Source organism: Furipterus horrens, unplaced genomic scaffold (assembly GCF_987537825.1).
Source record: "Furipterus horrens unplaced genomic scaffold, mFurHor1.1.pri manual_scaffold_13, whole genome shotgun sequence".
NCBI lineage: Eukaryota > Metazoa > Chordata > Mammalia > Chiroptera > Furipteridae > Furipterus > Furipterus horrens.
Window position 1 is genome coordinate 40,529,103 of NW_028327183.1, and position 24,186 is coordinate 40,553,288.

Genomic DNA, 24,186 nt, shown 5'->3' on the forward strand with positions numbered 1-24,186 from the left:
GTACATTGATCTCTTAGCATGTGCTTGGCATGCCAAGCATATAACATGTGACTGGCATGTGCTGAGCCCTCAGCAGGTGACCTGTGGCTGAGGAGCCTGCAGCATGTGGCCCACTACCTTAGCATGTCCTGATCCCTTAGCATATAACCCCACAGCTGGCATGTGTGACTGGTGTGGGCTGGCATGTGCTAAGCCCTCAGAGTGCAATGTATGTGAGCTGGCATGTGCTGAGCATGCAGTGTGTGAGCACATGGCTGATGTGCTGAGCCTCCTGTGGCCAGCGTGCTCCCATGGATATGTACATACTGAGCACCCATATTCTAAGGGTGGACTCATGTCTGAACACTGGAGCGTGCACCTAGCATGAATTTGCACCTGTCAAATGAATTTACATTTAGCATGTCCCAAGCATGGATGAGTGCATGGCAAGTCTAACATGTGACAAGGACAGGTAAACAGACACTGAGACTTTGACACTTGGCAAGCTTGTATTGGCACCTGCTGAACACAGAATGTTCTGAGGGTGGGTTCTCAATGTGGCAAGCACTTAGCATATTTAGAAGGAGGGCTAGTGTGCCAAACAAAGCCTTTCCCTCCCTCCCAGTACCATGCAGCCCAGCCTCCAGTCTGAGCCAGTAGCCAACGGGGTGCAGCATCAGAGAGCAGGGCGTGGGCACCAGCCCGACCCCCCACTCCAGCGCCAGGCCAGACTTCCCCGTAGGCAGGGAAAACAGGCATGAGGCAGGGCTGTGAACAGTTCTTTATTGAAATAGGCAGAGGCAACAGGGCCAAAAGTGTGCTCTGGGCCAACAGGGTGCAGCCACCTTTCTGTGTTCCTCTGACAGAGGTGGCCATAGGCCAGAAGCCAAGGGCCTCCTGTGTTTGGGGTGCATGTGCAGGCATGCACTGTGGGTAGGGGGAATGGGAATTTCTGGATAACTATCTGTAAGAAATTTGTGGGTTCAGGATATGGCTCTGAGGACAGAATGCCAGCCTAGCTAGCTCAGCCACCAGTGATGGGTAGAGGTGGGGTGACCATCAGTGCTGCCCCCCAACATGCTGCAGAAAGCTGGTGGCCTGGAGCGAGCCATGTGGGTGGGCATGACGTGGGAGGAGGCCTGGAGCCCGAGGGCCCCTGATGCCCTCCAGGATCCAGTCTGGCTCACTCAGCCACTCCTCAGGACCGCTGCTGGGGTCAAAGAGCTCAGGGCCAGGCCTCTGTCAGGGAGAAGAGAGGGCATCAGCCAAGAAGCCCCCAGCCTGCCCCTCATGGACTCCCTCCTGTCCCACTTGAACCCTTGTTACTTCCTGAGGGTGGTTCTGTACCTTTGTAACCCTCATCTACATCCTGGGGGCTTCGACCTCAGTGTATCCCAAGGGTGTGGGTGTCTGCTGAGGCTTTGTCACATCCTTCTGAGGGTGGGTGAGCAAGTGCTAAGACCTTGTTCTTTGTGCCGGGCCTTTAGCACTTCCTACAGGTGGACTGCTGTGTTCTGAGTTTTTACACAGCCTGATGGCAGATCAGTATGTGCAGAGCCTCATCACATCCTAATTATACCTGAGTATGATTTAGTGTGTGTGAAGCTTTGTAACATCTTGAGGGTGAGCTACTGTGTGTTGAATCCTGAGCCAGCTGTAGGCAACACAGATGTGTGGGGAACCAAGGGCAGGTTCACTCTGCCCCCCACTCTGGAGCTCTGGGGGAGCCACTGACCTCAGAATCAACTGCACCCTTCCTGCCCCTTGACTTACCTCAGCATCCATGGTCATGTCCTTGATGTCTGGCCCATCCCCATCCCGCTTTGGGATGGTGGGCGGCTTGGCGGAGGCCCCACGGTGCTCTCCTTCTGCCCAGCCGCTGCCCTTGCAGGGCCCATCATCCTCAGACGAGACCTGGCTCAGCCTGATGAGGTTGCTGAAGTTGGGGTCAGACTTGGATCCTGCGGGCAGCTTTTGGGCCTTGTGGCAGCCGGCCAGGCGGCTGCCATAGAAAGCCAGGATGGGCTCAGGGCCCGAGTCGGGCACCCGGAGGGCAGCAACAGCTGCCTTGAGTGGGGCCAGCATATCGGGGGCCTCACCCCACAGCCTACAGCCTGCCTCCTGCAGACTCAGGTCGTCCAGCTTGTCAATGGCCTTTTGCATTCCTGGTGCTTTCTCCTCGCGGAAGAAGGGCCCGCTGCCCACCACACTGCCCGGGCCCATGGCCTCCTCTTCCTCAGCCAGACAGCAGTAGGGGGGTCCATCTTCCAAAGTGGTCACCATGGGCGTGGGGGGCTTGCCCTCCACCTGCAGTGAGAGGCGGCAGCTGCGCAGTGACAGCTGGTAGTAGCGGGTGGTCTCGTGGGCGCTGCGCAGCTGCTGCATGGACACAAACGGGTGTCGTAGGGCGGCACTAGGGCTGATGCGTTCATGTGACTCCCAGGTTAGCATGCGCTTGATCAACTCCACCATGCTCTTGAGGTCAGCATGCTCAGCCAGTGCCTCCCGGTCCGGGAAGGTCAGCCGACCAGCTGCCCCACCGCCATTCACTGTCTCAATCTGATCCAGTGACTTGAGCACGTACTTGCGGCGCTCCAGTGGGCGCACCTGGTGGGACACGATGGGCAGGGGTCAGCTGAGCCCAGGCCTTGGGCCCCAGGCTCTCCTGCAGTGGGGCCCACAGATGACCCCCCAGCATCCAGTTGGCTCTTAGTCTGGTCCAAATCTCTCTTGTTGCTATGAAGTCCACACACCTAAATCCTAACTTCCAGTTCTGCTTGTGATCTGGCTTGGAGCCCTCTTGCTGCTGGGAGGGCCACACCTGGCTTCTTCTAACTGAATCCAGAGCCCTCCTTCTGCTGGAAGTACACCTGACTGTGTTCTTTGGTCCTCTAGTCATCTAACCCAGAGTTTCTCACTCAGGTTTCACACCTCATCCCAGACCTCCAGTCCTGCCCAGAGCTGTGGGTCCAGCCCCTACCAGCATAGCAGAGGGACTGACCTAAGCCTCTGGTCTTCCTTGGAATAAACCCACATTCCTCTTGCTGCCATAGCCTCCACACCCAATCCCAGCCCTCTCAGCCTCCCAGAGGTACAACCTCCTTGCCACACTAGTTTGATGAACCCCCAGGCAAGGAGCTATCAGAGGAGCTGCTACATTCATTCAGTCCTATCTTTGGTCCCTCACTCAGGACCCTCTTGTTGTGACAGCTAACCAAACTTCTAGTCCCCTGCTGTCTCACCGAGACTCTTGCTGCACAGGTGTGATGACTGAAGCCTCAGAGGTAGCAGACAGGTTGTCTTAGACTTCCAGTCCCATCTGGGCCTCATTTAGAGCCCTCACACAGCAGGGGTTTGCCTAATTGGCAGAGGGGCTACCCTACCCTTTCTGTCACACTTGATATAACCCAGATCCCTCTTACTGAAACAGCCCCCACAGTGACCCTCAAACTTCCAGTCCCGCCTCCAGTCTCATCGAGATCTCTTGTGACAAACCCCACAGATGATTCCCAAGCTTCCAGATCTCCCTGAGGTCTAACCTAGATACTTTTCTTGATGTGGCAGCCCCACACTGACTGGCCTCACTCCACTTGCCCCTACCTTGGTCTCAGCCAGGTAGTCAGCGGAGGACTTGAGCTGCCAGGGGTTGGTGGCATCAGGGTGGGGGTTGCGCTTGAAGAAGTGGTGAGCCTTTCGGGCAGCGTGCAGCAGGTGGGGCTTGGGCAGGCCCTGGGTCTCGCAGATGTAGCGCACCTGGTCATACTCGCTGTTCCCTGGGTAGAGTGGCCAGCCCAGGTGCAGCTCAGCCATGACACAGCCCAGTGACCACACGTCCACCTTCTCACAGAAGGGCAGCCCCAGCAGAATCTCGGGGGCCCTGTAGAAGCGTGACTGGATGTATGGCTCCTTCACGTAGCGCACCTCGCTGAAAATGCTGGCTGAGCCAAAGTCAATAACCTGTGTGGGGAAGGGGAGGCCAGTGGGCAAGGGAAGGGGCGAGGACAGCAGATCTGGGCTTCACCTGGCATCTCTCCCCACTGTGTTTCTGCATCTGCCCTCTGACTGTCTGTCACTGTGTCTGTGAGTCTTATGTCTTGTTTATGTTCCTATCTGTACCTCCAGCCTTTGTTTCTGCTCTAGGTGTCTGTCTCTGACTCTGTCCTGCTCCGCTAGAATGTATGTTTGTGAGGACTGGAACCTCTCTCTTTCTTTCGCTCTCACCCCACACCTTGTCCACCAATAAACCTTGTTTCTTCTACCTTCCTAACAGATCAAGAATCTGCCCACTGAGCATCCCAGCCACAGTCCCACCTGTCCTGTCCTCCATCATATTCTGCCGAGAGTGCTCTCCCTGCTCCCACACTCCACCCCCCAGTCTGTTCCTCACATGTAGCCTAGAGATCCTGTGAACACCTTAGTCGGGTCCTGTCCTTCCCCTACTCAGGATCCTCTTGTGGCTTTACCACATTCTGTGATAAAAGCTCAAGTCCTCACCGCAGGCCCAAGGCTCCTACAATCTGCCCCATTCCGTCTCTGTCCTCAGGTCCTCCCACGTTCCCCTTCACTCACCCCGCTCCAGCCACACAGGCCTCTCACTCTGCCCTGAGCATGCCAGACACACCCCAGCTCAGGCCTTTGCACTGGCTATTCCCTCCACCTGGAATGCTCCTCCTGCTGGATGTCCATCCCACACCCCACCTCACTTCCTCAGGTCTTTAATACCGTCACCTTCTCAGGCCTCCCCTGACCATCCTATCAAAAAATGGCACCCCTGCGCTTCCTAGTCCCCTTTCTGGTCCTCTGCTTTTCTCCATAGCTCTCAACACCATTTCACAAACTATATATTTTACATTTTTGTTGAGTTCATGTGAGTCCCACGCAGGCAAGATTTTTTCTGTTCACTGCTGAGTCCCTGGGTGCCTAGAACAATGCCTGGCACAGAGCAGAGGCTCAGAATGAATGAATAGATGAATGAACAGATGAACGAAGTGGCTTTTTACCAATCATTGTCTTTCTGTCTCTTGTTTGTATCTCTCTTGTGTATTCTTCGCCTCTTCATCGCTTGTCTGTCTCTCTCCATCTGTCTCTGAGTCACTCACTAGAAAGACATCTCCCAGAAACCCAGGTCCTCCTCCTCATCAAGCACTGTTGACCCCCACACAGGACACCTGTTGAACTAACACTGAGTGGCTGAGAGCCCTAGTCTCTCCTGATATCTCTAGGAGGAGCTATCTGCCATTTTTATTCTGAATTTCCATGACTCTATTTTGGTCTCTACCTCAATTTTTCCCTCTGTTTCGCTGCTTTTCAGTCAGCTATCCCTCACCTTCTATGTGTAGGAGGTGGTAGGACCAAATGGTCATTAATCTGAATGCAGACTGCCGAGGCCTGAGTCCTGGAGAGCCTAAGTGACCGACCTTGGGCACTCAGCCAGTGTTAGTGGGATTCATCCATCCGTCCGTCCATTCATTCATTCCACAAACATGGTAGGGGCACCAACATGGTCAGGTGTTGGGGACCTGTCCTGTCCGCCTCCTGCTGAGTTTGTGCAAGTCTCTCCTTCCTTGGGTCTCTCCTTGTCTCTCTCAGAGCAGAGTGCTCTGCCTCTTCTTGTCTCTGCATCGTTCTGTATCTGACATTCACTTGGCTCTGACTCTACAACAGTGCTTTGCTGGGAGACACCAAGGACACAGTGGTGACCGAAACTGCCCTGGCCCTGCCCTCGTGGTGCTCCTAGTTCCTATCATCACCAGACAGGAACCAACCCAGAAGCAGACAGAGGGGTCGGGGTGGGATTGGGGAGCCCAGGGCCTTGTGACAGTGCCAAGGAGATGCCTCTGTGCATCCAGCACAGGCTCAGGCCCAGAGCAGGCATTGAGTAAATGCCTGCTGACCAACAAACTCACCGTGAGGAGGTCTGGCACCACCATCCTTCCAGTTCCTCAGGCCGACAGGCTTTCATCCCCCTCAAGTGTCCTCTCACGCTTCATGTAAAGATCTGTCAGCCAATCCTGTTGTCTCCAGCTCCAAAATCTACTCAGACCCACCTCTGCCCCCTCCTCCTACTACCCCATCTCCAGTCCCACCCACCCATGTCTCACACCTGGACTGGTGCAGTCACCCTCACTGGCTTCCTACTTCTGCCCCATCACAGCCTGCTGCCCTCACAGCCAGAGCGCCCAGGGCTGGTGAAAGCTGGGAGGAGACAGGAGCAGGCAACGCCGCAACCCAGAGCAGCCCCTCACCTTGACCCTGAAGGGGCAGCGGGTCTGGTCCACCAGCATGATGTTCTCGGGCTTGAGATCGGCATGGATGATGGCCAGCTCCTTGAGGCGGGCCAGGGCTCTGAGCACCTGCAGCGTGACAGTGCGGATGTGGCGGGCAGGGAGGGGCGAAAAGTTGTTCTCCTTCTGGAATTCGAAAAGATTTTGCTCCAGCAGCTCAAAAACCAGGTAGAACTTGAGGGCATCATGGAAGAACTCAAGGAAGCGGATGACGTGGGCCTCCTCAGGGTCCAGGCCCCTCATGCAGCGCAGCAGCTTCAGCTCGTTCTTGATGATACGGTTGCGGTAGGCGTCATTCTTGAGGATCTTGATGGCCACCATCTCGCCTGTGCTTCGCCGCCAGCCCTTGGCCACCTCCCCGAAGGTGCCCTTGCCCAACACCTCAATGATGTCGTAACAGTCAGTCTCTGACTGAATGGTGGCCATGGTGCCCCTGCCGCCAGACGGTGCCCTGCCACCACCTCTGCCCCACAGGCTCCGCCTTCGAGGCCTCTCGACCCCCCTCCGGAGCCCAGTGGGGGAAAGAGAATCGCACTCGTGCCTACCTATCCCTGTAAGGTTTGCCCTTGCCTCCCGGGCACACCCAGCCCCCTGGGTCACACGGGGAATATGCCAGGGGTTACACCCCTCCTCCCAAGCCCTTCTGGCTTGGGATGAGGGGCCCCAGGCACCCCCAAATGGGTTCCAGCGTTGCTGAGTGGCTCTGGTTCTGTTGTTGGAGACCTGAGCCCCTGGCTGGAATGGGGGATGGGGTGGCAGTTTGAGCCCCCCTCCCCCATCCAGTGGTGGAACCCTGAAGGGGTTGGACAAGTAAAGGTTCATTGAGAGGGAAGTCTGATGGTGGACCTCAGGCAGAAGCACAGAACATTCCCAGAGGCAAGAAACGGCAGGCTTCCCAAACTAGGTGGATACGTGTGTGCGTGCCATTTTCAGAAAACACCTGCCTCAGCCTGTGGCTGACATGGGGGAAGGTATGGCTGAGGCAGATCCAGGCTGTAAAAGGTCTTGAATGCCAAGCTAAGGAGTTTGGAGTTGTTCCGAGGACACTGGGGAGCAAGGGAGGGAAGGGTCAGGTTTGAGTGTGAGAAAGTTACTATGTGAAGAAGGGTGACTTAGACTGGGTGAGAGCAGAGGCCTTGAGTGTGGAGCAAGGCCCAGGTGGGAGAGAGGTTGGGGAGAAGGGGAGGAGGCTTGTGGATGAGACATTTAGGAGGCCAGGCTGAGGGACTGACAAGTTGGGGAAAGAGAGAGAGCTGTCCAGGACAAGGTGGGATGGTCCCTGAAATAGGGATATGAACAGGAACACTTGAGGGAAGAGGATGCTGAGTCCAGGTTAGGATATTTAACACTGAAACATTTAAATGCATATTGAATGCTCTAGAAGCCTCATCTGGCCCTGGTTGGGCAGCTCAATTGGCTAGTGTCATCCTGATATGCCAAGGATACACCAAGGCTATGCCAAGGTTGTGGGATCAATCCCCAGTCAGTGTACATACAAGAATTAACCAATGAATGTGTAAATCCACATAAGCAGAACAACTAATTGATGTTTCTCTCTCTCTAAAAATCAATACATTTTAAAAATATATATTTTTAAAAAGCCTTATTTGATCCTTACAACATACATTTTACCAGCTCCATTTAATGGATGAGAAAAATCAAGGTACAAAAGTTTTTATTTTTTTATCCTCACCCAAGGACATTTTTTCATTGCTTTTAGAGAGAGAGGAAGGTGGGGAGGGAGAAAGAGAGTGAGAAACACCGATGTGAGAGAGAAACATCTATTGGTTGCCTCCCATACGTGCCTGGACCACCAAACCAGGGATCAAACCTGCAGCCTAGGCATGTGCCCTAAATGGGGATTGAACCCGCAATCTTTAAGTTACAGAATGACATTCCAGCCAACTGAGCCACACCAGCCAGGGCAAGGCACAAAAGTTTTTTATAAGCTGGGTATGGAGACAGACTTCAACAGTGAGAAGTCTGGTTCTAGAACCAAGCTCTGCACCTTGCCCTGCATCCTCCTAGTGCCCAGATGTCCAGGGGAGGCATGCAGAGGTCATGGGATCCCCTCACCGACCCAGGGAAGATTGTCGTCACCCAGAGGTGAGGAGTGGAAGCCTCGGAGAGGGTGACAGGCACAAGGTGGATGTGGAAGTAGATGAGGGCCTGGGAGGAACCCAAGGGGCATGAGGAGAGAGGAGTAGAGGGGAGTGCTCAGGAAGGAGAAAGAGGCCCTGAAAAGTCAGGACAAGGGAGACAAAGGACACCATTGTCATGACCACAGAGGCATCACTCTGGACACTGGACAGGTCAGCTGTGGTGGGAGGAAAACACAAAAAGCTGGGGGGTTGGTCAAGGGGTATGTGCCTGAGGGCAGATAATTTCTGCCCTGCTTGATGGGGACAGAGAGAAAGCATGTGACAGGGTAGTGACCCAAGGAGGGCTGGCTTGAAGGGAGAAGATGTTAAAAGTGGGGGTTCTGTGACAACTCAAGGGTATGGCTCTTCATCCTCCAGGATGGGCGGAGAGTGGAGAGGTGGATATGAGGGCATCAGGGAGCAATCTGGAACCGGACAGCATGTCTTCCCAGGCCAGTCTGGGACATGATAGAGATGGGGGGTGGAGGGTGAGGTAGGGCCCTGGCCAGGTCCTTAGGGGCTTAAATGGGAGTGAGATTGGGTCCCTAAGAGCCAAGGCTGAGCAGCCAGGACCTATCCTAAGAGGCAGCCACATGTCTGGAGTGGAGGCTCTGAACACATGATGAAGGAGAGGGCCAGGAGGGGCCTTCCTGGGTGGGGCCGGGTGGACAGGGCAGTCAAACCAGCCAGACAGAAAAGAGCAGCCAGGATGTGGAGGCGCTCTTGTCGGTGGAAAAGCGGCCAGCAGAGGGCAGCTGGGTAGCAATCAGTCTTTTCTCTTAAGGCCCTTGGGGGCTGTCCTGGCTAGTGTGGGGTTCCCCAGGGCAGGGTAGTCCCAGCAGAGGGGTCCAGCCTCTGTTCTCTGCTGGGGAACTTCCCAGAGTCCTGCTCATGGGCCCCTGGGATTTCTGAAGGGCCAGGGCAGGTCCCAAGGCCTCCCTGACTCTCCTCAGACCAGGGGTGGCCTGTGTCTCAGCACTGGCTCCCTTCAGGCCAGGCTCAAGTCACCCTGCTCCCTTCCTTCTCAGGGATTTTTCTCTGCACCCTTCCTTATTCCGCCCCATACACAGAGGAGACCAGACACAAGGCTACCTCCAGATTATTTATTCACATGGCTTGTCAAGATACAGGCACTCTTGCCAATGGGCTGGCAGAGGCCTCTCAGCCCTGCTCCTTCAGCCACCTCCTTCCCGGCCCTCTGAGGATTAGTACTGGTTATCTCACATACAAAACAAGGGGTGGGGACAGGAAGATAGGAGCGCAGTCTTCCTCTGCCCAGGGGCTTCAGATGACTGCAGTCTGAACCCCCTCCATCCTGCTGGGGCCTGGAGCACCTGCCTCCGTAAACCCCACACTGGGCAGCCGGACCCGGAATCCACCCTCTTCTGGGTCCCTGCTCCCACTCCGAGCCTTGGGGCTTAAGGACATCCTGGGGAAGCGGAACTTGGCGGACTTCTCCCTACCAGGGGACTTGGAGGCTGCCTCACCCTCCTGCCCCCGAGAGGCCTTGGGAGAAGTAGCTAGGCCCACTCGGGGCAAGTGAACTCGGAGGCGGCCTCGGTGACCACAGGCACCTTCCCCTCTGCCCTCCTCTTCCTCCTCCTCCTCCTCAGGGCTGGGGGAGCGTTCCCCAGTGACAGCCTCGCTCTGGCTGAAGGCTATGCGGGGCAGCCTGAGTTTTGGGCTCTTGGCCTTCTCACCCTCCTCAACCCCCTCCTTGGCCCGCACCAGGCCAAACCGGGGCAGCCGCACCTTGAGCTTGTGTCCAGCGTCTCCCTCGCCCTCTGCCACCTGGTATTCGGCACGGCTACCCATGGCAGGCGGTGAGATCTCCACGTCAGGCAGTGAGAGGGGGAAGGTCCATTGGACCCCTGAAGGCTGGTCCCCAGGCTCAACCCCAGTCCCAGCTTTGGCCTCCAGTGTGGGCATCTTCAGCTTTAGCCCACCTTCATCTGTGGCTGCCTCACCCACCTGTGCCTTTTGGCTCAGCCCCATGTCCAGCTCAAGCTGGGGCACCGTCATAGTGGGCATCTTAAAGACTCCCTCTCCCACCAAGAGCTCACCACCTGCCTCCTGCGCTCTGGGCAGAGACAACGTCACCTGAGGCACCTGGACCCTGTAGCCTGCTGTGCCCTCCATTGAAGCGGCCGCACTTTCAACTTCCTGCCCTGAGGTGGCACCCAGGCCAGTCTCATTGAAGCTGGTCAGCTCCACCTGGGGCAGGGTGATGCCCAGGGGCATCCTCAGCACCCCCTCCTGGCCCTCTGTGCCGGCCGGCCTGGTCACGGACACTTGCAGGCCTGACGGCCGTGCTCCACTGACAGCCACCACCTCCTCTGCCCCCACTTCCTCCTGTGCCCCCAGTGTGACCAGCTCCACCTCGGGGATCTTAAGCTGACCAGCCATAAACTCTGCCTTTTCCCCAGTGCTGACGTGCCCACCTTGAGTTTCTACCTCTTTCCCCCAAGCCAGCCCAAAGGAAGGCATCTTCAGTTTGGGCATCTTCACCCTCCCATCCCAACCCCAGCCCTTGGCCTCCAACTCAGCCACCCCTGGCACTAGGTCTCCTGCCTCAGTGTCCCGGACTCTGACCCCAAACTTGGGCAGGGTGAGCCTGGGCCCCTTGAGCTTGAAGTCGGCCCCTGCCATCTCCACCTTGCCTGTGGGCAGATGGGCATCCAGGCTGAGCTGTGGGATGGACAGATCGAGGGCAGGCAACAGGCCTGCCTCCCTGACCCCTTTAGCTTCAGCCTCAGTCCCCACCCAAGCCTTGGGGAGTGAGATGGCGAACTTAGACACCTTCAGCTTGGTGGCTCGCCCAGCCCCCTCAGCCTCTGCCTTGGCCACCTTTGGCCCTGGGAGTCCAAATTTGGGCAGGGAGAACTTGGAGGTAGGTTTGACTTTCGTCTTCATCACCTCTACCTGCCCTTCAATGCCTTCCACTGTAGGCAGCTGTGGAGTGACCAGCTCAACAGTGGGCATCCGGAAGGCCCCTTCCCCGACTCCTGCTGCCACCTTGCCTTCTACCCGGTCCACCTTGCCTACTTTGGCCTCTGGGACCTGCCTCTCCAGGCTGAGTATCCTTGGCAGGTCTAGCTCCACTGAGGGCAGTGTGAGAGAGGGGACACCCACATGAGCCTCACTGCCCACGTCTGGCTGCAGACAAGGAAGTGTCGCCAGCTTCCCTGAGACCTCAGCCCCTTCCTCATCTGGCTTGCCTTGTGACGGGGACGCTGCCCTCCCTAGCTTGGGCATGATCATTTTGGGCATCTTTAAGCCAAATTCCACCCCCTCTGTCTTCTCTGCCCTGGCAGCTTTTAGCTGGACCTCTGGAGCCTTGGGCAGCTTCACCTCAGATGCCTTCAGAAGCTGCACATCTGAGACCTTTGGCACCTGCATTTCTAGCAGCCGCATCTCTGATGCTTTCGGCAGCTGCACTTCCAGGTGTACATCGGGCACGGCCACTTCAGGCACCTTGGGGAGCCTCATCTCTGAGACTTTTGGCAGCTGCACCTCTGGAAGTTGCACCTCAGGCACTGCCATCTCAGGCACCTTGGGGAGCCGCATCTCTGACACTTTTGGCAGCTGCACCTCTGGGAGCGGTATATCGGGCACAACCATCTCAGGCACCTTGGGGAGCCTTATCTCTGAGACTTTCGGCAGCTGCACCTCTGGGAGTCGCACCTCGGGCACGGTCATCTCAGGCACCTTGGGGAGCTTCATCTCTGAGACTTTCGGCAGCTGCACCTCCGGGAGGGGTATAGCAGGCACGGTCATCTCAGGCACCTTGGGGAGCTTCATCTCTGACACTTTCGGCAGCTGCACCTCCGGGAGGGGTATACCGGGCACAGCCATCTCAGGCACCTTGGGGAGCCGCATCTCTGAGGCTTTTGGCAGCTGCACCTCCGGGAGGGGTACATCAGGCACTGCCATCTCAGGCACCTTGGGAAGCTTCATCTCTGAGACTTTCGGCAGCTGCACCTCCGGGAGTCTCACCTCGGGCACGGCCATCTCAGGTACTTTCAGCAGCTTCATTTCAGGAAGTTTCATCTCTGGCACCTTCGGGGCTTTCATCTCAGGGACTTTCATATCGGGGACCTTCATCCCAGGGAACTTCATCTCAGAGACTTTCGGCAGCTGGACCTCTGGAAGACGCATCTCTGGCATGACCATCTCTGGCACCTTTGGGAGTTTCATCTCCGACACTTTTGGAAGCGCCACCTCTGGGAGTTGCACTTCTGGAAGGGCTGCCTCAGGCACTTTTGGGAACTTCACTTCAGGCCCCTTGGGCACCCTGACCTCAGGCACCGAGACCCCAATGCCAAAGGAGGGCATCTTGATGGTGGGCAGCTTCAGCTTGCTCTCGACAGCGGCTTCGGGTCCAGTGGGCCGGGGCTCCAAGAGAGAAAGCCCGAAGGTGGGCATTCGAAGTCTAGGCCCCTTCACCTTGGCCTCAGGGCTGCCCTTGGCCACCTTGACCTCAGCTACTTCCTTTGCTCGAGCCCCAAAGCGGGGGAAACTGAGGCGGGGCATCTTCAGGGCTACCTCAGGCACCTCTTCTCTGGCCTCCACCTCTGCGCCTGGTAAGGCCAGGTCCACTCCCACGGTAGGCGCTGCCACATCCAGGGTGGGAACCGTCAGCGCCGCTGTAGCCCCGTCTCGGGTTTCCAGACAAGGTAGTGTGGGTAGAGTGGGTAGCGCGGGCAAGGTGGGCAGTTCCACTTGGGGAACCTGAATCCCTACGGCCACAGGCTCTACAGCAGGTGCAGCAGGGGCTCCTAGCCCAAAGGTTGGCAGGTGTAGGGCAAAGCCGGTGGCTGCTTCTGCTGCTGGGGCCTCCTCCCCCAGTCTCTTTGGGACTGGGACCTGGGGCACACCCACCTCTATGCTTGGCAGCTGGGTCCCAACCAACTCCACCTGGGGTGCTGTGAAATGGGCCCCTGCTGTGACCTCAGCTTCCACTTTGGCCTTCCTGGGGGGAGGAGCAGCAGCTGCCAGCAGAGCTGCCTGGGCCTCTTCGGCCACTTCTCGGACACGCAACCGAGGTAGCTGGAGGCGCCGGCGGGTGGAAGCGGCTGGGACAGGACCCTTGATAGCCTCGGTTTTGGGACCCCGACGCAGACGGGAGAATTTGGGGAAGGAGAATTCGACGTCAACAGGGGCCAGGTCTGCAGGGGCCCCCAGGGCCCCAGGCACCAACATCTTCTTCTTCTTCACAGGGGACAGACTCTGGATGTTCTGGGGAGAGAGGAGAGAGGCAGAAGGCGGTGGGACAGTGGGAGGCCTGGGTGGACAGGGGAGCCCCACCTGGTATTGTACCAGGTTGGGGATGTGATGGATTGAACATCTGGTCCCCAAAACAACGTCCCCACTTCCTGCCTGTCATTTCACCATATTGCCCCTGAAGGCAAAAACATTCATTTAGAATCTTACAATAAGTCAACAGGAATGTAGAAACTGGGACCCAAGACTTCTAGGTCCTCATCCAGGATTTTCCTCAATACCCTTATTCTAGAGATGGGGAATCTGAGGCCTAAGGAAGGAAAGAAACTTGTCCGGGGTCACTCAGCAGTAAATGAGAAGCAATCACGCTGAAATCTGGCAACCTGATTTGGAGTCCCCTTGTTCAGGACCCCTTAGTAAGTCTGGAGCTGAAGGTGAGGATACCTCTCCAAAGAGAGAGAGGTCCCTGGTCTGGGATGGGTGGGTCTCCCTCCCTAGAGAGGAGTTTAGGGGCACACAACAGGAGGTAAAGGGTGGGATTAGGATTGAGTTAGTGACAAGAGAGAGGGCAAGGCTGGCCCACAGTGTAAGGGAGTAGGGTTCATGGCGCAGTGACAGGATCCCTGGGGCAGTCCGGCGTTGGGGCGGGGCTAAGCACGCGTACCAGCTTGGCCACCTTGGCCCGTGGGCCCTTGATCTCGTAGCCAGACACTGTCCCAGGCCGCAGCGCCAGATCCCCGGTGGGCACAGTGCGCTTCAGACAGAAGGAGACCTTGTAAGGCTCCGCGCATTGCAGCAGCCGTAAAGCGTCCTCGTACTTGAAGTTCTCAAAGAACACGCGGGCGCTGAGCAGCTGGTCCCCTGCAGGCGAGGTGGAGGTGAGCAGGGGCCTGGGCATCTGGCTCCACCCAGGCTTGGTTCCTCTCACTTATCTGGAGCCAGTACAGCCAGACCTCGCCCAAAATTTTGGCCCCGCCTATCCCCAAACTCAGGATTAATAAATTCCTCCCAGTTTGAAGCTGAAACACCTAGGAGGGAAGCCCCGCCCTGTAGCTTTAGCTCCGCCTTCCCCACTGAGCAAATCCACACCCATTCAGGCCAGGCCTGTTGTCTTTCCACTCCCTTCCCCCATCCTCACATTTCAGATCCTAACTTATACAGCAGTTAAACTTTATATTTACAATATTCTCTTCATTTTTTGCCAAGTATAAAAATGCATACAGAAGCCCTGACTGCCGTGGCTCAGTGGGTTGAGCGTCGGCCTGCAAACCAAGTGTCGCTGGTTTGATTCCTAGTCAGGGCACATGACTAGATTGCACACCAGGTCCCCAGTTGGGGACGCATGAGAGGCAACCGGACTCTGATGTTTCCTTCTCTTTCTCCTTCCCCTCTCTCTAAAAACAGATAAATAAAATAAAGTAAACTTGTTAAAAAATAAAATAAAGTACAGAGCTGTGAAGGCTGGGGACATGTGATTGTCAGGAAACTGTTCCAAGGAGAGGGCTGGGCACTGGAATCCATGGCTGAATCATGGGGTCCCCCAGCCCCTCTTCCATGTCCCGATTCATGGGACACCTGTCTACAGGGTTCAGGGCCCAAATCCCTCGCACTTAGAGGGCAAGGCTGTTTGGAGAGGAATTAGATCAGGCAGGAGAAGGGGATGGAAAAGAATGAAGTTTCCATGTGTGGAAGTGGGAGAAGAGACGGCCAAGAGGCAAAGTTCTAGGGAGCCAAGACCAGGGACTCTGGATCTGGATGTCAGTGGAAGACAACACCTCCGCCCCCTTACTCAAGTTTGGCACTAACAACCCACGAAATGCCAGCACAGAAGGATTCTCTCCTCTACTAGTATCTCTTAAAATCCTTCCTGACATAGTTCTTTTCCCTGTAGACTCAGGTCCCCTCTAGGCAGTCACCTTACACATGTCCTTTCAAATTCTTCAAGTCTTGTCCCTCACTGTCCTTTTCTCTCCCCAACTTGTACCATGAATCCTTTCTCCCCTGTTCTCCTCCCTTCCACCCTCCATCACTCCTTTCCCTCAGTCTTCGCAGCTGAGGAAAGAGGGGAAAGGTCAAAAAAAGGGAATGGGCAGCTGAGGGGAGAAGCTGTTCAGACCCTGACTTTGCCTCCTGTACTGAAAAAACAGAATCAGAAGAGAACTTCCAGAAGCTTTCACCCCATCACTCTATCTGTTCCGAGAGATGAACTATCCCAATCCTGGGTCAAGTCAATTCCTCCAGTAATTCTCCCCTCTTTCCCGACATCACTAATTTGTCCCTGTCTTCTACATTATTCCCATCAGCACACAGCATACTCTCGTTTCTTACATACGAAAGGTTGCCTTGATGTCACTCCACCTGGATGGAGTTCCTGCCCCATTTATCTCTTCACCTTAATGGCAAAATGCATTGAGTTGTCTAGCTTCATTATTTCTCCTTCTCTAATCACACTTCTGACACCCCATCCTAGAACCCTGAACTGCTCCTTTCAAGGTCCCATGCAGTGACATCTATGTAACTAAGTCCAGTGGTCAAGCCCCAGACTTTATCTCCTCAGCCTGTGACCAAATTGCACTTTCTCCTTCATGTACTTGCTTGGCTTGGCTGCCAGAGTGCCACACACTCTGGAACCTCCTGGGATGGTTCCTCCCTATCCTTCTGACCTCGTATAAAGACACACTGACCCAGAGCTCAGGACTTAGACCCCTTGTCTTCTCCACCCACGAGCTCTACTCACCCTTTTGAGAAGCTCACCCAGATTTAGGAGTTTAAAGTTCATAAATATGCTGACAACTTTCAAGTGTTCTCTCTAGCCCAGCACTTTCTCCTCCATCCTAGACATATATCCAACAGCCCTTGCACATCTCCATCTTAATGCCCAACAGACACTTCTCATTTAACAAATCCAAACTGTTCTCCTTCCACACTATTCTCTGTTTGTGAGACCATCCTCCCACTCTTTCCATCACACCCTGTATCCAGTCCTTAGGGCTCCTCCTTCAAAATAAATCCAGAATCCAAACCCTTCTCTCCACTTCTAATAACATCGTTTTGGCCCAAGCATCACCATCTCTTACCTGGATAATCACAGTAACGTCTTTGTTGGTCTCCCTACTCCTTACCCGACCGCCCCCCCCCAGTCTAATGCTAATACATTAGTTCAACACGGTTAATGTTCCTCCACTCACAATGGTCCCAGATTAAAAGCCAAAGTCCTCACCATGGCCTATAAAGTCCTCCCAAAACATCCCTCCCTCTTCCCTCTCTGGCCTCATTTCTTACACTCCTCTTCATTGACTATTCCATCCACACTGGCTTCCTTGCTGTCCCTCCAACAAGACAGGTACGCTCCCAACTTGGGGAGTTTGCACTGGAATCCTCTTCCAGATAGCCACATAGCTCCTTCCCTTCCTTCAGGCCTTTCCTCCCTTCCTGGTTCACCCTATTTAAAAATTCAACTTCCTGGCCCTTGTTGGGTTGCTCAGTTGGTTAGTGTCAACCAGATACGCCAAGGTTGTAGGTTCGATCCCCGATCAGGGCACATACAAGAGTTAACCAATAAATGCATAAAGAAGTGGAACAACAAATTGATGTTTCTCTCTCTCTTCCTTCCCCACTCTAAAAAAAAATCAATTAAAATATTCAGCTTCCCTGCAGCATCCGTAGCACATGTTGCCTTCTAACTTACTATATATTTTACATATTTTTGCTCCACTAGAATGTAAGCTCCATAAGTGCAGAAAGTGTTATCTGCAGTAGCCCAAGCACCTACAATAATATCTGAAAATAGAAGGCCCTTAGTATTAGTTCCATGAATAAATCAGTCGTATCCATGTTATCTAAGACATCCCTTACTAAGCTCTTCCCCTAGCCCTCCAAGTTGTTATCTCCAGCCCAAACAACAAATACAATAACTAGCATTTACTTAGTGCTTACTATGTGCCACCTAGCTGTGCTAAGTGTTTTCAAATACTGACTCACTTAATCCACATAATAACCCTATGAGGTAAGTACTGGAATCCATTTTAGAGATGAGAAAACCAACGCACAAAAAGACCACAAACTAGTAAACTGCAGCTCTGACAGTGAGCCTCCACAACCTGCTCTGAGCAGATACAAAGCCAACACACAAAGCCCCGCCCCAAGCCCTTCACCCCGCCTCTTGGTCGCCGGCCTCGCTCCGGACGCAGCGCAGATTCGTAATACCGACCCCGAGTAAAGGTCCCGCCCCATCTCCCCGCCCCGCCCACCTTCCTGCAGGCTGAGGCTCCTTGCAGCGGGCGAGTCCTCGCGCAGCTCGCGGATGTAGATTCCTTCCTTCCCGCCGCCCGCTACGTTGATACCGCTGACCCCAGTCTGCGCCTCGGTCTCCACGATGATCTCCACCAACTCCGCCCGCCTCAGCTCCTGGGGAGGACGACGAGAGGTCTCCATTGGACGCTAGGACCAGACCTCGCCCAGAGCCCGCCATCGCGCTTAAAAGCGTCTCTTAAACCGGTCCTTAGGGCACATGCCCTTCTGCGAGGCTCAGGCAGGTTGTGCGGGCCCACCCACTCCGGCATCTCCCCTTTAGGGAAGCACTGAAGCAGCTTGCCCAGTGGGGCCCCGCGGAAGTGTTCAACGGCTGTCTTGGCTCGCAGTTCTTACGAAGCCCCTGGGAGCAAGGCGGAGCGAGGGGCGGGTTGGGGAATCTAGAGTGAACCTGAATTGTTGACTGATAGGAGGGTCACACCGAGGGGGCGGAGCTGTGCTCCCAATGGGGCGTAGCCAGTTATGGAGGGCGGGGCTAGGGGTGGGGAGCTGCGTTTGAGAGCACAAGCGCATGGGGTGCACGGGCCACAGCAAAGGGGCCAAAGATCAGTGAGGGGTATGGCTAGATTGTGTGGCGGTGGGGTGGGGACCCAGCGTCTCAGCAGCAAATGGGGATGGGCTTTAATAACAGCAGAACAGGGGCGGGGGTGAGGATTGGATTCTGAATAAGAGGCCGGACCCTTCAGTGGTCCTGAACAGAGGGGCGGGGGTGTGACTGGCCTCCTTAGAAGCTTGAATGTGTGAGAGACTGTGCCCTATTGTGGACTCTTATGACCCCAAGACCTGCAGAACGCCCATGGGAGAGGGAATCCAGTGAAAGGGGGGTGCATGGGTAATGAGTGGTGGACCGGAAGACTTGGTATTCCTGGTATTTGCTGTCAAAGGTGCTGACCTGCCCCTGGGCCCGCTGCACACTGTGGGATTCACATCTGGGCTCCCCAGAAGAAGTCATAAGAGACCTCACTCAGTTCCACTATTGTCTAAGAACCCAATCTGCTGTGTGTCTCTGGGGGAGAACTTTGCCCACTCTGGGCCTGTTTCTCTACTGGAGAGTTGGGTAACATAGGTGTACTGGAAGGAGTCTGATTGTAAGCCGAGACATGAAGCAACAAGCATCTGAGAGGATGCTGTATTGGGCAAGGCATCTAGGCTGGCGCAAACTGGAGTGGAGCCCAGGGCTGGAGAAGGGAAAGCAGATCTGGGCGAGATGCCATACAGCAGTGGCCCTGGGACTAGAGAGCTGAGCAGCGAAGGGGTAAGAAAAGTTGATAGGGGCAGCAGGGAGCAGCGTGACCATCACCATCATCCCTAGGCCCTGGGCTATGCATTTTATGTGCAACACCTCATTTCATCCTTCCCACAGCTTGGACAATCACAGAGGGGGACACAAAGTTCCAGAGAAGTAAAGTGACTTGCCTAATGCCATACAGCAAGTTGAGCCCTGGGCTTCAACCTAGGCCCTTTACCATGCCTACCTGCTACCCCTCAGCCAGCCTGGCATCCAGTAGAATACAACCAATGCCAGTGCTTTATCTCCTTAACAGTGACAGCAGTTGACAGTCAAGGAGACTTCCTAGCACCAGGCCCTGTGCAAATATCTCATGGGGACCATGCCCATTTCACCAATGGGGAAGTTGAGGTTTAGAGAGATCAGGTCACCTGTTCAGGGCTGCACATTTGAAGTGATAGGGTTGGAATTTAAGTCCATGTGTCCAAAGCCCATGTCCTCAACCCTTGCACCATCCTGCCGCTTCTGTTGATGGGTTTCTCTCGATTTTCTTTAGCTCATTGTTAACATGACTCCATTCTGCTCCAATGAATTAGCTGCTTTGAATCTTAGTCCGTGCCAGGCACTGTGCTAAGCACTTTACACATGTTAATTGTTTTCCTCACTTTGACCCATAAAATAGGCCCTGTTGCTACTTCCATTTTGTACACGGGTAGACTGAGGCACAGGGAAGCCAGGAGTCTGTACCCCCCACCCAGGCCCCACAAGTGCCCCTTGGAGTACGTGCGGGTACTCACCTCAGCACTCCGGCTCCTGACCTCCATGTTGCTGCTGGGAGTCACCTGGGCACCAGGCTTCTGCTTTCTCTCCTCCTTCTGCTGCAGGACCAACTTCAGTTCTGCATGGAGCAGCTGCCTCTGAGCCTGCAAGGGACAGGGATGGAGGTGTGAGGCCAGGGGAGGGTGAGGTGAGGAGGCTGGGCTTAGGGGGAGAGGTCAGGGTGGTGTCAGAAGGGGAGAAGGCCCCACCCCCAGCTGTACTCACCGCTGCCTGGGCACAGGCACCCCTTTCTAACAGGAGCCCAGCCTGAGGTGCTGAACAGTCCTCTGTGGGACTCTCACCCTTCCTCTGGGGTCTTGATGCCTGCCAAGGAGAGAAAAGGGCATGAGGCTCCAGGCAGGCCAGGGAAGGGTAGGGAGTGGCATGTGGCACAGCCAGTGCTCACCTCAGAGTCACCTCCAGCTCCTTGGGTCTCCTGGGTCCGGGGCTCTAAGAAGAGTACATGAGCATTATTATCAGCTAACCCCAGATTGCTTCTTGAGTGCCTGACCCTTACCATGCTCTGTCAGCACTCTATCCCCATAATGTGGTTGGGGAAACTAAGACTCAGAGACCTTTACCCACGGTGACACAGTTGACTGACAAACAGTTAAGCCAGAACTGACTCATAGGCCTATCTGACAGCAGACCCCCTGAGCCAAACACGCTGGTGGACTAAGGGGACCAAATTCACTATAAAATAATTATAACCATCCCATGTACTCCCTGTGGGCAAATCACATCACTTCTCTGTGCCTCAGTTTCCTCATCTATAAAATGGAGAGAATGAGAGCACCTCCCTCACAGGGCTGTTGGGTCAAATGAGTCACTAAATATAAAATGCCCAGCAGCCCTGGCTGGTGTGGCTCAGTGGATTGAGCACCAGCTTATGAACTGAAAGGTTGTGGGTGCAATTCCCAGTCAGGGCACATGCCTGGGTTGTGGGCCAGGTCCCTGGTTGGGGGTATGCAAGAGGCAACTGATAAGTGTTTCTCTCCCTCCCTTCCCCTCTCTGAAAATAAATAAAGTGCCAGGCACATGGAAGTCACTTCATAGGCATTTGCTGTTATTACTAAGAACTTCCTGTGGTCCTGTCAAATGCCTGTCAAATGCCTCACAGGGTTACCGCAGAACACCCTAATGAGGTCAGTACAACTACTGAGTCCATAAGATATCTGAGGCTGGGTCACAGACTTGAACTTGTCTGAAAGCTCCAACCTCTGATACTGATAATAACTAATAGGTATTGAGTGGTCACTCTTTGCTAGTCCTGTGCTAAGACCTCTACTTTCTACCTCACAGAGGAAAACCCTAGCCCCTCAGAGAGGCCAAGAACTTTGCTCTAGGTCACACAGCACAGCAAGAAGGAGGCAGAGCAGGATCAGCATATAGCCTCCCATTAGGCCCTTCTGGGGCAAAGGGGATGGATATTGTGTCCCCACCCCTAGCCTCCCCACTCTGGCCTTGACTTCCCAGCCCCCACCTGGCATGCCAACATGCCAACCCCACTCCCAAGGGAAAGGTCAGGCCTCACGCGGCACATTCCCTCAGACAATGGCCTGTCTGCTGTGCCCAGTCACATTCCACCCCTGCCCACCCACCCCCAGCCACACAATAGCCCTTCATAGCCCATCACTGGCCAAGAGAGAGGACACAGGGACCCCCTCAATGTTCTAGCTGTACCCACTCTATTGCCTGGACCCCTGCCATGTCAGACGGCTCCTCTCTGGCTCCTCTAGGGGTCCTGGTCTCTGTGTCCTTCCCCAGCCTCCCCTCTGAGCCCTTAGTCCCAAGTAGGATTGACTTCCACATCTGGGCATTTCCTCTGAACTGGGCCCCATGCTGGCACCCAGAGACCCTGTAATCACACTGGATGTGGTGACCAGTTAAGGGTTGAAAACTGAGGCTCAGAGAGGGGAAGCGAACTGTGTGGGTCACAGAACTAGGATATGTGCCCTTGACCCCAACTCTGCACCTTAACTTGTATTGGTGGCTCTGAGCGCTGGACGAGACCCAAGGAGCCAAGCACCTGGGGCAGGAGCGGGGCTGGGCAGGGACGAGAAAGGGGGATTGTGAAGGTACCAGAAATGGGCACTTTTAGAGGGATCTCTGTGGTGCCAAACCCTGGTCCAGGCAGGCACATTATAGACATGGCCTATGGTACGCCATTTCACTGATGAGTAATTGAAGGTTGAGAGGATATCCCAGCGATGAAGTTGGGACTTGAACTTGAAGCTAACTGAGTCCATGATGCAACATGACATCCTGAGGTGGGGGTGGGAGAATCCTAGTCCTTGTAGGAGGTAGTGAAGATGGGGGAAAGGATCTCCTGGGCCAGAGGCTCCCTGCTCCAGGCCGGGCATGAGGGTCACACCCAGAGGCTGCACAGGAAGCTCAGCAGGGGTGGGGTAGGAGACTGCCCTCGTCCTTCATCCCTGCCCAGGACAGCTGCCAGCCCAGGTTATATTTAGCCCAACTGTGCCCTTCCTGTGCCACGTACCCATCCCCTGGGGTGGGGGGGCAGCTTTGGAAAGAAGCCCACCCCACCCCTGGAGCTCTCTGTTCCCAGCTCTACTAGGCAGGGGAAGAAGGAGTGGGGAGGTTCCTGGGGGAATCCCTGGCTTGTTTTAGAGGAAGATCTAACAGGACTCCCATGGTGAATCAAGGCAGGGCAGGACCCTCCACATGCCAATGGCCATTTCTTGAGCAGGTCCTTTAGTGCTACCCAGTACATTTCTGAGCTTCATGAATTCTGAGTCTCCGTTTCTTGAGCACTTAGCTATGTGTAGGGATGCTTCTCTGCCCCTTGGCTCATTAAGTCCTCAAAACACCACCCTGGGAAGGTACAACCTAGATGGCCATTTAAAATGCCACTCATGCTCTCAGACCGGCTCCGGTGAGGGGTCCTGGAGCCGTTTAGCTGAGCTAGCTGAGCTGGGCCTGCTGAGAGGTCCCCCAGCTTTGCCCTGTATACCATTACCCCTGTGGCTGGCACCAACCTTATTTAGGAATTCTACCCACTTGGAGCCTCAGCTTCCCTAGCTACCAGCGATCTGGTGGCCTCATCAATGGGAGTGTGGGTGTTGACCTGACCCATCCAGGCCCCTAAACATGATCTGAGGCCATCTCATGAGGCATGCCAGCAGAGGCCTCTGGCTGCCTCAATTAATCCCTGCTCCAGCACTTCTCTGGTTGGAACACTGGGGCACGGTATGTCACCTCTCAGTTTCCTCATCTGTCCAATGCAGCCAATAAGAGTGGTTTTGAAGATTTGTGAGGTACTGCAGGTGCTTGGGATATTCCCAGCATATAGTAAGTGCTCAAGTAATGTAAACTAGTCTCTGAAAGAAAGTGGGGGTGCGGGCTGTGCATCCCACAGTATCTCAAATCCAGCCTTTGCTCGCCAGTGGCTCCATGCTCTTCCCTACCAAAGGGGAACTTTGGATGAAGAACAAATCCAGTTTAGACATGACCTCACACCGATAGGATCAACGCTGCCACCCCAGCACACCATTCCAGGGACCAAAATGCCTGCTCCATCCCAGGCATCCTGTCCCAGCTCTTTAAAAGCAACAACTCATCCACCCTCCCTTCAACCCTGTGAGGCGACCTTCAGGAACCCATTTTAGAAATGGTAAGGCAGAGACACAAAAGGCGAAGTGTCTTTCCTGAGGCCACACAGCCAGAAAGAGGGAAACGTTGGAATTGGAAGCCAGGGTCTGGCTCCAAAGTCTGTGCCCTCAACTCGCACGACACGCTGCCTCCTGAGCCCCAAGCACCCTCCCAGCACCTCCCAGGACCCTGGGTCTCATTACAGATGCTTCCCAGCCTGGCCCGAGAGGGAACTGGCTGGCTGATCTCTTACCACTGGGCCTCCAGACACCTCGAGAGCTCCCGTCCGTCTGCTCAGCCCCAGACCCGGGCAGGGGGGAAAAAGGAACAGGGAGAGGGAGGAGGGGGAGACCCCAGTCATTGGCTGCCCAGGCATGACATCACCAGGGGGTGGGTGGTGGGGAAATAAACATCCCCTCTCCCAGCTAACCTACAGTCACAAGCAAGTGGGTGGGGAACCACAAGTCAGCCACCGTGCTCCCTTGCCTGGGGTGAGACTGCTGCCATGAGCCCTGCTCTTGGGATTTGCATGTTGCTACCGCCCCTTAAAAATGGAGCATTCCACCAGCACCAGTTTCTGGCTTCCAGA

At 55.1% G+C, this 24,186-nt stretch overlaps 2 protein-coding genes across 2 annotated transcripts; both read right to left on the reverse strand.

Annotated features, from left to right (window-relative positions):
* Positions 1-748: 748 nt before the first annotated feature.
* Positions 749-7,814, reverse strand: HIPK4 (homeodomain interacting protein kinase 4). Its single transcript, XM_090260534.1, has 4 exons — positions 6,225-7,814; positions 3,580-3,936; positions 1,753-2,586; positions 749-1,218 (listed from the first exon to the last, which is right to left on the reverse strand). The coding sequence occupies exons 1-4, from the start codon at positions 7,083-7,085 to the stop codon at positions 1,039-1,041; spliced, it is 2,232 nt and encodes a 743-aa protein (XP_090116660.1). The 5' UTR covers positions 7,086-7,814; the 3' UTR covers positions 749-1,038.
* Positions 7,815-9,493: 1,679 nt separating this feature from the next.
* Positions 9,494-23,906, reverse strand: PRX (periaxin). The gene is made up of 7 exons (XM_090259514.1): positions 23,851-23,906; positions 20,392-20,435; positions 20,211-20,309; positions 19,964-20,089; positions 17,878-18,034; positions 14,292-14,488; positions 9,494-13,642 (listed from the first exon to the last, which is right to left on the reverse strand). The coding sequence occupies exons 4-7, from the start codon at positions 19,988-19,990 to the stop codon at positions 9,689-9,691; spliced, it is 4,335 nt and encodes a 1,444-aa protein (XP_090115640.1). The 5' UTR covers positions 19,991-20,089; positions 20,211-20,309; positions 20,392-20,435; positions 23,851-23,906; the 3' UTR covers positions 9,494-9,688.
* Between the last annotated feature and the right edge of the window lie 280 nt (positions 23,907-24,186).